The sequence below is a fragment of the Pholis gunnellus genome (assembly GCF_910591455.1).
Source record: "Pholis gunnellus genome assembly, chromosome: 7".
Taxonomy (NCBI): Eukaryota; Metazoa; Chordata; class Actinopteri; order Perciformes; family Pholidae; genus Pholis; species Pholis gunnellus.
In genome coordinates, this window is record NC_136533.1 from 25,031,868 (window position 1) to 25,050,129 (window position 18,262).

Consider the following 18,262-nt stretch of genomic DNA (forward strand, 5'->3'; position numbering starts at 1 on the left):
AGCATGTTCAAAAGACCACTGAAATGTATCTCATCTTACTTTGACAGTTGCAGGAAAAACATACTGGTCAATAGGAGAGTGTGGTTACATTTTTTATTTTGAAATCAGTAGAAACACTTTCCTTACAGACCATATATGCAACAAATCAACACAAAAACCTTTACAGTTGAGAACATTTATTGCATCAATTATTGAAAGTCTCCCACAAGACACACGTCATGACATCCACTCATAAGCAGTTATCACAGAAAGACAAACCAAAAAGAACAGCCGAAACAATTCTAACTGTACATGGTGACCAATGTCCCAAACTATTGTCATTCCTCAAAGGTAACTTCACAGCAGGGACTAATGCAGTACAGAGAGTACGTTTCACCTTTTAAAGGTGAAATACACCCCCGTTACAGTGGTGGTGGTGTTGAGAGAAGAATGCAAAACCCATTTATTTGCTGTTGCATGGATCAACAAAACATGCACTGATTGCTATCAGTTGACTTAAACACAACACCAGATCAGGAGTCAAGACATAGAACAGCATAACATCATAATTGAAAAGTGGTTGTCATGAATGCATCTGATCTGTGAAGGTCTCTTAATCAATATGAAGTAAACAAAAGACAGGAAAGGAGGAATGATGTTTCACTATAATGAAGTTCAGACCTGAGAGAGCAAAATAAGAACAGAAGGCCATCCCATGGTGATTAGAGAACACGGCCCCAATTCTGTAAATATTCTAAAGATTGCATCTGACAGAATAAACAATTCACACTTTTGTTTCACTAAAGCAATATTTATTATGATTGATATAGCATGAATTTGGCATTTTTAACTTGTTTTGTATAAATATGATTTTAGACTTAAAATTAGCCGCATCTCTGAAAACAAACGTAAAGAAATAAACAGCTGTGAGCCCACCAGGCATTCTATTTATATTATAAATCTTCCAATGAAGAACAAAATCTTAAACCCTCTAGATGTAAAGGAGCTTGTTGTCTAATTTGGTCACAATCACCATCATCCAAAGCACAACAATAGCAACAAACACTCTGTACAATGTCAACTTCATCTTCCTACAGTGACTGTAAAAAGACCAAAAGAGTTCATGCAACTTGTATTGGTATTTTGAATACTGTGAGTATTTTATTAAGACACAAACAAAGTTGAGAGCTTTTGTTCTGCACATCTTTCAATAACCTTCAAATTCCAAAGGGGGAATTTCAAAACACAAAACACAATCATAACCAATCCATGAGACCAGTCACATTGTAATGCTATACATTCTGCACATATCCTTTGGGGCTTTCTATGCTTCCATAGTCGGGAGTAAAGTATGTCAAACAAGTTAACACAACATCTGACCTACTTCTACAGCTGTAATCAAACCCAGGCTCCACACATGGAGAAGCTATCTATCTCTGGAAAAACTGAATTTAGATTTAGAGAGAAATAAGATACAATACTGAGGTTTTTTTCTGTGCCTGATTTTCACTCCAACAGAACATCATATAATCCTTATAATTCGGAGACTATAGATCTGGACTGATTTTGGATCCAGAAGGATCAAAAAGCCCATGTATATACACCTCACAGCAAGAGAAATGTGGGCAATACAGTCCATCCTTTGCTGCCACCTACTGTTTCATGGATAAAGAAACCATACAGATGGGTTGTTTTAAGGCATGGTCACAGCAAAAAACCTTGATGTGGGATAACAACCCACAATCAGTAGACATATGTTTGGTCAGATGGAGAGCTGGGATCCCACAGAACAATGCATTATTGTTAGGAATGTTTTCTAGTCCTTTGTCTCAGTTTCTTGAAAATTCAAGGGGCTGTCATTGTGTTTCACTCAAAAGAAAGATGAAAGCTCCTTGAACTACTGTCAATAGGGAGGTCCCTGTCATTGTTGATATGCACATGTATAGTGCCCTTGATTTTATTTCTTCTAAAATTGGCATCTCCAGAGATTATTTTTCACCGCTGAAAAATTAAAATAAAGAGTCTGCTGTCTCTATCCATCGTCTGCCAGTGGTCAGTTGGCAATACCCTGAGGAAGCTCAGGTATGAGGGAGGAAAGAAAGGTTTTGAGGAAAACCCAGAATGTCCACATGACTGACACCCTGTGAGGAGGCACTAAAACGGCTGTCATTGGTCCGTGTGGTCCGTCCACTGCAGCAGCAGGCTCGACCCTTTGTCTGTCACCATTCTCTTCGACCTGAGAGACAGGAAACAGTCATCATATAAATACCTTGGTTTTGAAAGTGGTTTTCAGCTAAAGTATATTTTTCTAATCCACGGATCAACCTATTGAATTTGTGTTATTGGTGAAGTAATGTGATCAAATATAATACATATAGTGACACACACACACACACAAAGATAGACATACAGACAATAACAAAAGCAGTTACGATGATGTGAGGATATGATAAGATGGCAGTAGGGTCTGTGTGTGCATGTTTGCATGTTTGGAGTTCATCTGAGGCCAAAGAGAAGTCAAGAGTGTCCAGGCTGTTAAACAGGATTGTGTCTCTGATGGGTCAGGGGTTGGGAGAATACAAATGACTGTAAAATATCTCAAAAGTCTTCTCTATTTCAGTCAGGAACACTCTCGTTATAGATTTTAACCATTTATTGCAACAAATGGAATACAGTTAAACTTGGCGATAATGGCTCCGCTCTTTGAATGCTCCCCGGATTAGCCAGCAGCTACTGAGCTAAGACCGGGAGCACGAGCAATAACCCCCCTGGGTTTACAGGACAGAGGTACATTTTTTAAATACATTTCAAACATTTGCCAGAAGATGAACTAACAAAGAGGTGGAGGCTGGGGTGGAGGAGGCTAAGCTTCGCCAGCAGTGTGGTCTGTAGCAGCGTAGATGTAGAATGAATCAGTGAGAAGGAAGCCATATTTAAATAAACCTCCGTGAAGTGAGAGTGGGCTGTGATTGGTGCGTGGCCGATCAGAAGCTATGATTCAATCGGCTGGCTGTCAGCTGGTTACAGCTGGGGCGTATAACTTCCGTGTCCTGCATGAATTTACGCTAGCTTCATTTCTTGTGGGTTTCGGGAGGTTTCACCTGTTGTTGGTTTTTATGGCTGGAATTAAGGCTCTTCCCTTGTTGTGTGGCGACACTAACACTTCAGTTAAATGAAATGTTTTCTTACTGGATTTGGATTCCTGTTCTCATTCTGCTGGTTGTGCTGAACCCCCGGAGGCTGCAGATGGTTGGGTCCTTGGACTTGTGCTCGCCCTCTGAAGGGAAACCAACCTACAGTGTGTCTGTGGAGGAGAAAACTGGATGAGGACATTTGTTTCTATCAATGCAAAAACGTGTCGTACAATGTCAACAGCAAGCTCAGGAACTATCTTTTGAGGCAAAACACAAGTTTTATAGTGCTGCAGAGATGATGTATTATTGTAAACTAACACGGAACTACACTTCACACTGGTTTCCTCGCCCAAGCGTTGAAGCATAGATGCAATCGGCAAAAGTAAAAAGGTAACGTTAGGCAATAAATAAAGTACACCAAGGTTCATGACTTCACGACACCAACAGCTGCTTACTTGCCTTGCCTTGCCGAGGAAAAAGGGGAAGAGAGTGCGGAAAAAGGACTCAACAGCTTGGACCTAAGGTTATTCTACTACCTAGCGTTCTCCTAGCTAGTGTCCGGTTGCTGGAAAATAAGATGGATGAAATAAGCCTCAGAGAGACTCGGAGATCAGAGACTGTTGTGCACACATCTTTACAGAAACCTGGCTATATCATAACATCCTGGATCAGGCTATTGCACTTGACGGGCGGACTGTATACCGTGCCAACAGAACACAAGACTCCAGAAAGAAGAGGGGAGGCGGACTGTGTGTTTACATCAATGATGCCTGGTAAGTAAGGCGGAAAGCATCACAGTAGAGTGCTGTTAAATACTCAACACACAACAGTGCAGTGAAGCTTGTCAGCAACGTTTGGTAGTTGGACTTGTCAAAGTAGAAATCAATAGATTGAACTTACAGGTACATGAGGAGGAGGGTGCTCATCACCAGCAGAAAGCGACTCAGGCTGGAGTTGAAGTACACAATGATGAGCAGAACGCTGAATCTTGCAGCAGAGTACAACCAGTCTAGCCAATCACGCTCCATATCCTCCTCCTCGTCCATTACAGGCCCGCCCTGCGCGTTCATCCGCATGTTCTGGTTAGCCTCCCCAGGGTTGATGAATGCGCCTTCCTGCACTGGGTTCTGATTTGCTGGCAGGTTGTTGATGGGGTTCTGATTGGCTAAGGGGTCTGGAACAGGTACTTGATGAGCGGGAACAGGAGGGTACTGGCCAACGGTGGTAGCTGGTGCAGAGGGGACAGTGCCAGCTGCCACCAACGCTGCATGGCTGTTGATGGAAAAACATCTAGAGTATTACAAACTAGTCATTCGTGGCTATGTCAGATCACAAAAACAAGAGGAGTATTATGACTTTATAGTGTGTGAATAAAAACTCACTACTGCATGTAGTACTGTCTAGCATAGATATGCTGAAGCCACAGTAGCTGTTGAGGGCTGTACAACGAGTAGGTGGGAAAGGCTGGTTGGGTCATCTGTGGTGCCCCAGGCCTGCAGAGAACAAGGACAGATTTCATTGGATAAAGGTTACGGTGTTGAACAGATATCTACAGTCTAAGAACAAAAAAGATATTTTTTTTTCTCCATTTTTTTATTGATATTCTATCTTCTCTAAATATATTACACGGGACTGCAAAGCTCTTTTTTATCATATCAAATTTGGGTTCCTGCTAGTTGAGACATAAATGCAAACAAGTGGGTAACAGTCGTGGTTTGACATGCCCTCTTTCACTTCCCATTAGCACATGCTAATGTAGTCACAAGTACACCAAGAGTTTCAAAATCAAACACACTCACTCTTGAGCAGCCCTAATAATTGATAGTCATACATGAATGTGTTTACTTCAGTTAACAGTAACTATCACCTGCGTTCTTGGTATAGGCCCTTTGAGAGTGCATCATTCTCGACTTGCTCCCTCAGCCTTTGAAATGTTTAATGTAGATCTCAACTTGAGTTTTCATACTGATGGAGTGTCACATAAAGGGACAATTCCCCACCATTATGTAAAGGTCCAATCAGTGCTGATGGTAAATGAATTCCCTAGTGCTATATGCTATATTCACTGTGGAAGCTGATCTCTCCTGCTGTGGAGCCGTACCTACATGGATGCATTGCGCACGAGCGGCGAGTTTGCTACGTCTGATAAATAAACTTAATATACTCAATAACAGTCAAAAAAGGAAATATTTTCACACCCAAATACAGAAATACAACCGTACACCTTCTAAAATTAAGCAATTCTCTTACACTGAACTAAGACGGGCTTAATTGCTTTACTCAACGTAAAACACACTTTATTCAAACTGGACAGAAACTAAATTAAACTCACCAAGCACATCTTGGTTTGTCTTTCAACTGTTTCAACAGTCAGCAACTCTGAAAACCTAAAACAATCCTAATACAAATATGCTGTCTTTACTTTACATTTCCCTCCCGCTTTATCTCTCTGCTGTGCTTCATGGGTGGCTCTCACTCCTTCCTAAGTGGCAGACCAATGAATTAGCAAATTACCATTACATTACAAAAATCGCCCCAAAATCACCCTGCTGGTCTTGGTTGTGTTTTCCAGATTATCTTCAGGATCAAGAAGGAGGATTCCAGCACAACTCCGTCCCACGCATAGTACCGCACACTCGGGCCACGTTGACATACATTACAGCAGAATGATTCTATTTCTGTTGGCATTGGAGCACAATTTGAACCAAGGCACTGCCTGCCAGTGTTTTCTCTGAGCAGCGGAGGTTCTGGAGGGTCCCTCCCTCATGATCCTCTCTGCTGCAGCCGCCTCTCTCTGGCTGAATAGCCAAGAAAGCCAAAACACTGTAAAATGTACACTGTAAAAACCCTCGTCCCCAACATCCTCCACAGTACTACTACTTTGCAATACAAGCAATGAGAAGGCAGTTCTGTTCTTTTTATTTTTCTATACACAATGGAACTTTCAACAGGTTTATGAAGTTTCTTCCTTGCCTCCAGGAACATCACAGGATGCAGGAAGTACAACAGATGTTGCAGCAGCATAACACAGCTTTCTTGGTCAATATTGCATGCACTCAGAAAGGTATTGCTTCAGTTGACTACATTTACCATCAACACTGATTGGACTTCTAAAAAAAAACATTTTCTTTCCTCTTTTCCGTTATTAAATTTGACACAATGAACATGAACATTAACATCAGTGCACAGCTTCAAATCCTGAAAAATAAAGTTTCAAAAAACTCCACATGTGAGCAGGTTTTTGCCTTTCATTTGTACCGTATAAGTCTCTCCAAAGCTAAGCAGAATGCCAGTTCCACTTTTACTAACATTACAGTTAGAAGGTATTTTCATGTTCTTCCACAATAGCACAAATCTCCCTCTGTCTTGTTCCAACTTCAATAAACAGTGACTGCTGCAGAGTTACAGCAAAGTGTTCAGGGTGTATTCCCAGCACACAAAGTTTGGTTCGCAAAAACATTTCCCTTCCAGTTGCAAGGATTGTACATTCAACCACACTCCAGAATTGTTGGAGCTTTGTACACATGGTGGGGATCTCTCTTCAGCCAAGACCAGGTCTAGCACAGATCCGCCAGAGCCCAATCATGGAAGGAGGCAACATTCCAGGTGGCTGCATCTTCATAACTTCTCCCAACCTCTCCAGCTAACGAGCATCACTACTGGACATGCCCCAGGCGTTTAGCCATGACTAGGGGAACTACATGACCACCCATCCCAGCCTCAACTTGTTTACCCTGCTACCATCTGGCAAGAGATACACAAGCTGCCCTACCACCAGACTTCAGAACAGATTATTTCTATTATTCATCCTCCACCATCCACAGATGATGTAGTTTTTCTTTGTTTTTTGCGGCATAGCAAAATGGGACTGCTGTCAGCATTTCGTTGTGCAACCCTGTTGTACAATGACAATAACATAACTTTGTAACTTGTATCTTTTCAATCCAAAATAAAAAACCTGAAAATGAAGAAAGTAGATTGTCGGACCATGGTCGGAGCTGGCCGATGCTACATTATGATTGGCTAGTTTGCGTTAGAGGGCCTGGACTAAGGTAGGGGTGAATGTGACTGAAAACAGAAAACAGCCTGGTTTTAATTTAATGACATTATTAAACGAGAATTCATTCATCTTCCAAAAACATGAAATCACCCAAGATGGAGATCTCACAATGGTAGTATGGGAAGTGCAAATTTTAAGCAATTTTGACCTGCGTGTTTACATCTTATTTCTTTCAGTAATATCCTGAACACATTTGTACTGTTACAATTGGATGTCTGTTTATGCCAATATAATTAAATACAGTTCAGCAAATACATGATTTATTCCATTAGGACTTACATTTCAAATGCAGTTCCTGGTGGAGACTCTGGGGTTTGTGTGTGAGATGAAGCAGCAGCAGCTGAAGATGAAGAGGTCTGCCTCCTCTGCCTCAGCTTCGGTGATGTGGGAGTCTGAACTGTGGAGGAGGGGCTGCTGGGATTGGGTAAAGCAAAGGCTGCCATGGGCCTCGGACTGGAGGGACGTGGCTGTTCTGTCTCTTTGGTCTGCAAAGACAAGTTTGAATTTGTTGAAAGAAGCGAAAGAAGTGAGCCAATTTGCACAATTCCAGGGCCTAAATGGAAGAGGGCAATAATTCATGTTATAAATTACACTTGTGTTTACCCTGAAATGACACCAGTTTAAACTTTCCGTCATTGGCAACCTTTCCATGTCAGATCAGACTTTAAATATTAAATGGACACGCCCCTTCCTACCTGGCTGATCTCCTTGAACCTTATACTCCAATCAGGACTCTCAGAATACGGGGCTCTTGTCTGTTCCTAGAGTGAAAAAGAAGTCAGCAGACCAAAAGGCCTTTTCCTATCATATTATTATGGAGTAACCTCCTTAAGGACATCGGTCAGATTCAAGGCTGGACTTTCTAAACAAAAGAGACTAGATGGCAGTATGATCAAATGTAAAGCTTTTTCATATTTTCCTATAGTTGCACAACATCTTTAAATCTTCTTTAACCTACTCTATTTTTAAATTCTACTACTTCTGCAGGCAGACTTTATTGAAGCTTTAAACAGGTCAAAAAGTAATTATACTTTTTCCGTTTCAGCTAAAGAAACCATTCAAATGTCAAACGTTATGCTCTTTTGGGAAATGTGTATTCAACTTCTGTCCTACCTTTAATGCCTTTATTATAAAAATCATTTCTTCTTTCAGCCTTTCAAGTTAATACATTTCAAATTCAACCTTTTGACAGTATTACAGTTTAGCTTCCAGCTTTTCTCGCAATAAATTCAGCTCTTAGCTTCTGTGTGTAATGCAGTTCAGCAACCAATTCTTCCAGTTTTACATTTGCATTTCAGTTCCCAGATGTTTCAGCAGATCAATGTCTCTGTGCTTTAATAATTCTGTATTTCAGCAATGTTTTGCAATTCCAGCTGTCAGCGTTCACACACATTTTCTGCAGGAAATGCATGTTCTTGTTTGTATTTTAGTGGATGCATTTAGTTCACTCCTGTACAGTAACCCTTTATTTTGTCTTTAGTCAGTGTGCCTGTTGGCTTGTTGAGTAACTCTATCCTAACAGCAAGCCCAGGATATGGGATGTGCACCATGTACCAGCCACACTCTCAAAATGTCTTTAAAGTTTTCTAGTTCTAATTTATTTAATTTCTTCTTTAAAGTTACCAGTGCTGCTGCCACTAGAGGGAATTCTTATAAGATAAGATAACATAAAAAAAGATAATTCAACCACAAGTGGTTCAAACGGAAAACTTGGTTAACTGCTAGCATATATAAAAAAGCCCAGTTCGGCTTTCCATGTCTTCTTTTCGGAGGGGAACTGTCTGGGCAGCAAGTGGATTTAAAGACTTGAAACATCTTTCTGAAAGGCTGCTAAAACACAGATGTGGCATTGAACAATACAACCGTCAGACTGGAGAAAACAGGTATGTTCTTGGCAGAAATATAACCTGTATGAAACCTTGAGGAATGTGTGATGTGACATTGCCTTGCGTGGACATGATGAGTCTGCCGGCTCCTTAAACCCCGGCCTTATAAGATGCATATTTGAGACTATGTGTGAGTGAGACTCCAGACTAAGGAACCATTACGATGCTCAACCCTATTTTAAGGGCACTTTAGCCATTATTCAAACTAACTTTTGGATTGCATGTGCAATGTTTACAAGGATGAGGTTGCTCAACAGATGACAAAGGCACCTTTCGTTTCTGATCATGAGTCATCTATTTGATGTTGAGAGATCTTGAACATTGTCCTTTGGTGGTCCTACATGTTGCTATGGTGAGATACGTCGCCAGATCCTCATTGTGTCATTTTAGATGGCATTATTCGGCTGAACGTTTCATCTCTGATGTTGGTGATACATTGGTCACAGCAATCGCAGTGTCTCCCCTCTCTCACTCGTGCAGTTTATTGGTTGTGAGAGTATGGCTCATGTGATATATCTATGGTATGTTTGGATTGCATTATCACAATTTCCATACCAACATTGCACTAGCTCAGCTAATAGCAAATTGTTACAAACAAGCTAAAACAAAAGCTGTCTATGTAGTCTTACTATTTAGCTATGTTTAGCACAAAGCAGCCCTCCCTCCCTCTACCAGCAGTACCTGCAGGCAGTGATTCATATCAGCGGTGGGAGGAAGACACAAGAGAGGAAGAATAACTGACACCTGTGTTCTTCATTCTTTATTAAATTCACTCAGGAATATATTTGTTTTTATTGACATTTAAGATTGGTTTCCTGGGAGATATTATTGAGTTTGATTAGTTACATTACTGTTGCTGCTCCAGAAATAACATTTAAGATATTTTAAAAAATATCTAATCCCGTTTCTAAATAATATATATTTTAAAAGAATGTATTTAGTGATGAAAAATAACCAATAAGAGTATCAATAAAGAACTGAACCAATATAGAGTATCAATAGTATCAACAAAATCCTAACGAAAACCATCCCGAGTACTAAGTGCTTCCCACATCATATTAGTTCGTTGATGATTTTGTTTTGGTTATTTGCTGTAACAGTCATACTGATAGAATAATTGTCCTGTTTCATTTATAGTTTTGAGTCAGTTTATTCAGCTTATGTTAAGTTAGCATAGGCTGAGTTTAGTTCTGTTTATCCTGTACAGCAGTGGTCACCAACCTTTTTAAGCCCAAGATCCCTGACCTCTGCCTTGGTGACAGGCAAGATCTACTTATTGAGGCGTTGAGAGAAAAAGACTGTCCAGACTGTACTTACAACTTGAGGCTTTTTATTTGGCCTAATTGTAATTGAATGAAATCAAACACTTTGGTCCAGCTTTCAAATTGATGTGACCAAGAACACACTAAATTACTTAATTTCAGTGCAACATAAAAAGGAAATTATTTGTTAACCGCACACAATATGAACAAGAAAAAACACATTTGCAATGAGCAGGCTGGATGAACTACCAATATTAACTGTTGTATTTATCAACTGACGTTACAACACAACACTGACAACATTCTCAGTCAGTGCAACTAATGTAAGTGCAGTTCAGCTCTGTGTCCCATCACAATGCCATCAGAAGTCATGTGACTCAAGTCAGTGTGATGCTGTGACTGAACACTGTCTGTGAGTGCCTTGTAGTTCGGTTCATAAGCACAGACAGCCAGTCTGAGGCAGTCTGTGAGGTGTCTGTCTCCTTACCTCCTTATCCCTCACTCCCTACCCTGGTGTTCTCATGTTTCCTTACCTCCTCCTCCCTCACTCCCTACCTTGGTGTTCTCATGTTTCCTTACCTCCTCCTCCCTCACTCCCTACTCTGGTGTTCTCATGTTTCCTTACCTCCTCCTCCCTCACTCCCTAACTGTCCGTGCTGGATCTGTCCCCATTGTTTTAAAAAGCTAAATAAGTTGTTAGCATGACATCATCCAGCTAGCCAAACCTGTCTGGTGCAGCTAGTAGAGAAGCTTCATGTTCTGCTTCCCTTTCCCGCTAGTCTGCTGTCTGATTGTGAGGTCAGGCTGATCTGGGATCAGCTCTTTAACTGCAGAATCTCCGCCAAACTTCTCCTCTCAAACGGGTCTTGGAGGAGCAGTGCTCGCGCTCGCCTGTAGAGACTTCTCCTGACGAGAACGCGCAGCTTGGGGCCAAATCGTTTTGGCCCCACTCTGAATATATTTGAGGACGCTGATTGGCTAAATTGTATGTCACTCATTTATATCTTTAATCAGCAATTGGCTAAACTGCTTCATAGACCCGCCTCGATGGGGCCACCAGTGCGCGTTCTGAGACGTGCACACAAGCGGAGATAATGAGCAGACAGGCTGCAGACAAAATCCCCTTCAAAATAAAAGCACAAGATTTTTCTTCTTTTTTTTTGGAATTTATTTTTATTTTACTTTGGAGAGCGACAGGGAAAGTCTCCGAGATCGACCTGTCGATCGCGATCGACGGGTTGGCGACCACTGCTGTACAGGGTCGCGGGAGGCTGGAGCTAGCCGCCACACCACCCTGCAGCCACAGTTCTATTTAGTGTACACCTTTTATTGGCCGAGAACCTAAATGCTTATTTTCTAAATTGTTTGTTTAATTTTTCGGTAAATAAAACCCTCTTTTGGAAATGGTGACCCCACATCTCCAGCTCAGTGCCTCACACAAGCTCAAACTGAAACCAACTACTTTGCTTACCCGTCCTCACAATTTACAAATCAAATGAATAGGAGTTTTGCTGAATACTCCGCTTTCATTTACCCAGCTTCACTGAGGATACATGTGGAGGAATACATGAACTACTTTAAAAAAAGATAATGGCAGTATTATATGGCAACGGCAGCACTTGTGTATGCTGCTGCCCATAGCTGATCACCCAACGAGACCTGCCAGACCAAACCCCACCAAAAAGATGGATGAAATAAGATGACAGAATGTGACTGTTGGTCCCACATCTTCACAGAGATCTGGCTCCATTGTGGAATTCCTGATCAAGCTGCACTTGACGGGCAAACCTCAGGACAGAGCGCAGGACTGCGGTGGGACAGGAGGAGGTGGACGTTGTGTTTTACATCAATTACATCTTTAAAGTTGACGGACAATGTTTCCCTAACATCGAATACTCTATGCTTTGGTGGCGCCCATGTACTCTGCCCAGATAGTTTTTTTTCTGCTGTTTGCATTCATTCTGATGCAAATTCTAGGAACCTGTTGAGGTTTTGTTCACATTGTGTTTGTCTTGCATGGCAAATGGGCCACAGCTGTATGTCGTTGTGCATCCCTGTGTTGCATAAATGATCCTTGAATCCTTAAATAAAATCGGACTATGTGGCGTTTGAAGATTATAGTATAAATTCAGGGTGAAAAAAAGAAATGTAAACTTTCCACAAATAGACCACATGTGGTCCAGAACAATCAAAGACGAAGTTAAAAGAATTAACAGGTCAAATATTGTCCATGATCAAGGCAAGTAGCTCCACAGGCTTTGGTGCTGTGAATAGAGATCCGTTAGTGAACACTGACACCTCTTTGATAAATTAGTTTGTTAGTTAGTTTATTAGTGTCACCTGAGAGCTCCACCTTGTAACGCAATGAGAGGCTAACAGGCTGCGGCCGCGGTAGAGCTCCGCCTCATCACAGTAAGAACTCAACAGGCAGCGGTTGCAGTAGAGCGGGAGAGTAATGAGGGACGGCAAGTTGAATGTGAGAAAATATCATCTCTTACCTTAGGTCTAGCTCCCAGGGGCCCTTGCGGTGGATTCCTAAAAGCACACACCAGGTGCAGTGTGGGAAGAGAGTCCGTCTGAGAGAGTGGAGATAAATGCCTGATTAGATCAAAAACATCAATAGATTCAGGCCTTTACATTCAACAGAACTGAACCTGTTAAATGTGTCAGTATGAGCACTGACTGTCTGTACCAATGCAAAAAACAACAGAACCAAGACCATACAGACACCGTGTACTTTGTGCTGAAGTAACACTTTCCCAGAAGGCAACAGGTCATAACAGGCTGTAAAACTGAAACACATCTCGTATGCTATGAAATTGAAACCACTAAATACATTGACTAATAAAAGGCACATTCAAATGTGCATTAAGAGGAGAGTTACAATTAGTTCCACCTTGGCTAAATGCCAATGTAGCTGTTATGTAAAAATGATTTATTTAAAACAAGAGCACAACATTGTTTACAAGAGCAAAAGGTTCTTCAAAGATCTAAATCGTTTTTGTAGCATGAAATGAACATCACTGACATGAGGGTCTAAGAACATCTCACCTCAACATTATTTACAGAGCTCAATATTACAAATCTGCCTCAAGGAGCTTTATAATCTGTTCAGCATGCACCACCCTCTGTCCTCAGACCATATATTTGGATAGGGGAAAAGTCACCTAAAAACCCAAACCACAGTACTGTTTGTTAGCATAGTCATGTGCCCATATTGTCACATTTACCTGTCTGAAGAGATCTTTAATGTGCAGATGATCGGGCAGCAGTTTACCAGCATAGATCAGTCTCTGGTCACTCACAGCCTACAGAAAACAAAGAAGTAGGTTTCAATTAGTCAAAACTTCTGGGATAAAGTAACTTTAGTGACCAACAAAGTAGATCTGTGTACTGCATGGGTTTTGCCAATCTTTCTTCAGCTTTATTCTTTAATGAAACCATTCTAGTCATTCTTTCCTGAGGCCAGGGCATGACAAGAGCAGCTGCTAAGTGGAACATTTGTGCTGTGTTTCAAACTTTGTCTATGCTGCTCAATCAAATTTTTTTTAAAGGTGTCCTTTCCTTTTCCTTTTGTTATAATCTCTGGGTTTGATATAAGCAATACAAATACATTGTATTGTTGTATTGTCTCAATTATGTCTAACAGCAGGTGAGCCACTGTTTAAATATACTGCTGACTCAGCCTTGTGTCAGCTTAAGCACATGGCTGATCTTCCCAAGACATGATCAGAAATCATTAACTTTACTCTGAAACATGTCTCGTCACTTGGCCCAATATAATGCGTCCACGGCTGTAGCTCTTCTGTACACCTCCATCAGCAGTGAGGTAGATCCTCCTCTGCTCATCTGTACACCTCCATCAGCAGTGAGGTAGATCCTCCTCTGCTCTTCTGTACACCTCCATCAGCAGTGAGGTAGATCCTCCTATGCTCATCTGTACACCTCCATCAGCAGTGAGGTAGATCCTCCTCTGCTCTTCTGTACACCTCCATCAGCAGTGAGGTAGATCCTCCTATGCTCATCTGTACACCTCCATCAGCAGTGAGGTAGATCCTCCTCTGCTCATCTGTACACCTCCATCAGCAGTGAGGTAGATCCTCCTCTGCTCTTCTGTACACCTCCATCAGCAGTGAGGTAGATCCTCCTATGCTCATCTGTACACCTCCATCAGCAGTGAGGTAGATCCTCCTCTGCTCATCTGTACACCTCCATCAGCAGTGAGGTAGATCCTCCTCTGCTCATCTGTACACCTCCATCAGCAGTGAGGTAGATCCTCCTCTGCTCTTCTGTACACCTCCATCAGCAGTGAGGTAGATCCTCCTCTGCTCTTCTGTACACCTCCATCAGCAGTGAGGTAGATCCTCCTCTGCTCTTCTGTACACCTCCATCAGCAGTGAGGTAGATCCTCCTCTGCTCATCTGTACACCTCCATCAGCAGTGAGGTAAATCCTCCTCTGCTCTTCTGTGACCTGTCCTCTCAGCAGCTGCCTGAAGCACATGGTGCTGTCAAGGCTGCAGTGCTCCAGGCATGAGGACACTTGGCAGCCATATGCTGAGGATTTTAGCTGCTTGGCTAAATCTCTCTCTCTCTTAAAATAAGGTCATTCTACCATTTCACTTTTTCATCATCATCAAGCATCTGTGTTGTGCTTCAGAATCCAAACCTCATGTTAGGAGTTGTTTATATTGATAATTTCAAGCACGTGCATCACAAATTAATAATAATAATTTTACAATAGATTATAGAAAACTATTTAATCCCGACCACACAGGAATATATGCTTCATAAATGATAACATACAAACTAGTGTAAATGACTGAGGTCCAACAGAACTCCTTCAAAAGTTCGTAATACTCGTGAAGGTGTGTGAGCACACTGACAAAGCTACTTTAACATTAACAGTTAATACTCGTGAAGGTGTGTGAGCACACTGACAAAGCTACATTAACATTAACAGTTAATACTCGTGAAGGTGTGTGAGCAGCGTTGACATCAACAGGCTGACAGTCAGCTGGCTCGTGTCACAACATTCCAGGACATAGCCTCGTAATAACTCACCGGTTTAGTTGTATAAAAAGTCGACAAATGTCTTTTTAAGTCATTAATAGTCCAGTTCAGACAGACGCCTTCGACGGTTTCATCCTCATGAGCCTGATTGGGCGTTTTTATAAGAAGATTTATCGTCTTTTGTTGAGAATCCCTCACATCCATTTTTCCTGTTTCACTGACGTAAATTGTAGTCTCGTGCTTAGGATGATACTGTTTACGCCCTACAACTATAGTCATCAAAATACATATGTATTTATATATAGTCTTCTTGATACAATTAGCACATAGAATCTGATTGAAACGACGCAAATTGTCTTGTCCAAAGAGAAACTTGTGGAAGTCTAGACGGGTCTCTCTGCTGGCTCTCGTACGGGTCTTTGGGAGAAGGAGGTTTGTTTCCAAACACACTGTGGCCGCTCCTGATTGGTTACCGTCCGCTCGTGCTCAGACGTGGTGGAGTAGTAGTCGCTGCGGCCCGTGAGAAGGGGGAGCTGGACCGTCCAGCCCCGCCCATATCTAGTACGTAAACCGTGCTGCGTTTATAACAAGTGGGAATTTTAACAGCTGTTCCATTTAACTGCATGCATTTACAACTGCTCTGTTCTTTTTAATTTACACAAATGTTGTCGTATATAACCTTTGACTTAATGATTTCTTGTCCCGTAATATATATATATATAAATATTATAGAGAAATGACAACTTTTTTCCACTTACAATGAAGCCAAAGAAAACGCTGAACAAATTATGTTAAAGCCGGAGAGGTACTTTTAGCAGGACAGACATGTGCTACTATGCTTAATTGATTGAATATGCTGTGTTTAAAATGAAAATCACATGTAATACAAGTATCTTTTTTTTTACCTGTGATGCAAGATGACCAAGTATATGTCCATGAGACAAACTTGGTCATCTTTTGCCCATTCTTGTTTGGCACTCCTCAGTCCTGCTACTACCTGATGGAGGGCTTAATACTGTTATTTGTCCTGTCGTCATAACTTGGGTACATATTCCTGTCCAATTTGCTGGTAATACTATTTTGACTTGTTCGTCATCATCACTTAACCAGAACACGTCGACCAGTGGCATTGTAAGCATGTTATTTTGTAAGAACCATCTGCAACCACCTGTTGACATTTTACAGGTGGACACCTTCTCCTATCCTCACTCCATCCCCGCAGCCTGCTGCCATGTGCATCACTGCTGACACCCACTCTTCTCTCTCTCTTTCCGTATGAATTCATGTCCCATTAATGCTCATAGAGGGATGCTCCTCTGTTGCTCTCCCTGAGGTTTCTTCCTTTTCTCCCTGTTAAAGGGTTTTTGGGGGAGTTTTTCCTGTGTGAGGGTCCTGGGACAGGGGATGTCGTATGTGTACAGAATGTAAAGCCCTCTGTGGCAAATTTGTGATTTTAGGCTATACAAAATAAATTAAATTGAATTGAATTGAATATGCAAAGCAGTATCCTGCATCCTCACTCTCTTTTGAAATCAAAACGCTTCACGCTTCTTTAGTTACTTGTTTAGCTGAAAAATGCATCCATTAGTAGAACATGTTTTCCTTCCCATTATGTGTTCTTGGCCTTCCTAATGGGTTTTAGGGGCGACTGTTCGATCCCAGGCTCTGCTAGTCCTCTTTAATATGTCCCTGGGCAATTTGTTTAATATGTCCTTGGCAAGACACTTAACCCCAACCCCATGTTATGAATGTTGTATGAATGTTAGATAGTCCTGATGGGCAGGCGGCACCTTGCATGGTAGCCCCTGCTATCAGTGTATGAACTGGTGAATGAACATGTAGTGTTAAAGCGCTTTGAGTGGTCGTAAGAGAAAAGCACTATACAGTACAGTCCATTTACCGCTTACTCTTCTCTGCAGGTTTCTACGTGTGCGTTGTCTTTGATTGATTTACATTGTCATCATCTCAGCAGTTGTTTGTTGGTTTCTTGAACAATTTTGTAGATCCATCACCACCTCTTTGGCTTCGTGTTGGGTTAGTTCTGGGTCTCTGTTGTATGAACTAATGCAAGGAAGTATACTGAGCGCTACCACACTGCATGTTATGATTATTAACCCTGGTCTCCTTAAACCTTTCCCTCCTGCGTCTATGACTGTGAGGATCCTTCTATGTGTTCTCTGGCTTTCTGCGCGGCTTATGAGCTCATCTTCTGTGTCTGAATCACTACCATGTACCTCCTACTATTGATAAGGCTACTATAAAAGGCCATAATAGAGGTAATACAAATCTTGTCTGGTTGAAAGTCTTTTTTTCTTCTTTAAGAGATTGTACTGTTTGTCAGTCAAAGCAATATTACCTCTCAACACGTTGAGGGCTATCTCACACAGAGCATTAATAAAGTCGGCGTTTGCATTACTCACAATGACCCTCCTCATGCTAAGGGGAGATTTATATATCAACTCCAGAGTCAAATTCTTCTGCATACGTGACAACATTGTTAACTCTTTTGCTATCACCAGCCCTCGATGTAAAGACGACACTCGCTCCTGCAGTGCATCTCACAGGTCATCTGAGCATGGGCCGTTGTCTCCTATACAAAGACATTTACATGTTTTATTCGGGAACCTTGGCCATCTGCGTGACGCCATTGTACCATAGCCACCTCATCTGAAATAAAGCAGAATTGGCGCACATCGAAATGATTGCTAAACATCAGCTGTGTAAATCTGTCAGGGTCAGTGATCAGTTCACAGGATGGCATATTATTCCTCATGCTTCATCATCAAAGAACTCCTCATTGCATTGTTGAAACTGATTTGACTTGGATGAAGTTGAATGCCCTCCTTTTCTAAATAGTCATTGACATATTTCTCCTGATCCGGGCAGCCTGAAGCCTCTAGCTTACATTTCACAAATGCTTTGACATAATC

The 18,262-nt window shown here is 41.6% G+C and overlaps 1 protein-coding gene across 1 annotated transcript; it reads right to left on the minus strand.

Annotated features, from left to right (window-relative positions):
- Positions 1–86: 86 nt before the first annotated feature.
- herpud1 (homocysteine-inducible, endoplasmic reticulum stress-inducible, ubiquitin-like domain member 1) lies at positions 87–15,737 on the minus strand. Its single transcript, XM_079162195.1, has 8 exons — positions 15,384–15,737; positions 13,552–13,629; positions 12,820–12,897; positions 7,453–7,658; positions 4,496–4,606; positions 4,014–4,385; positions 3,169–3,283; positions 87–2,215 (listed from the first exon to the last, which is right to left on the minus strand). The coding sequence occupies exons 1-8, from the start codon at positions 15,609–15,611 to the stop codon at positions 2,033–2,035; spliced, it is 1,371 nt and encodes a 456-aa protein (XP_079018321.1). The 5' UTR covers positions 15,612–15,737; the 3' UTR covers positions 87–2,032.
- Positions 15,738–18,262: the final 2,525 nt, after the last annotated feature.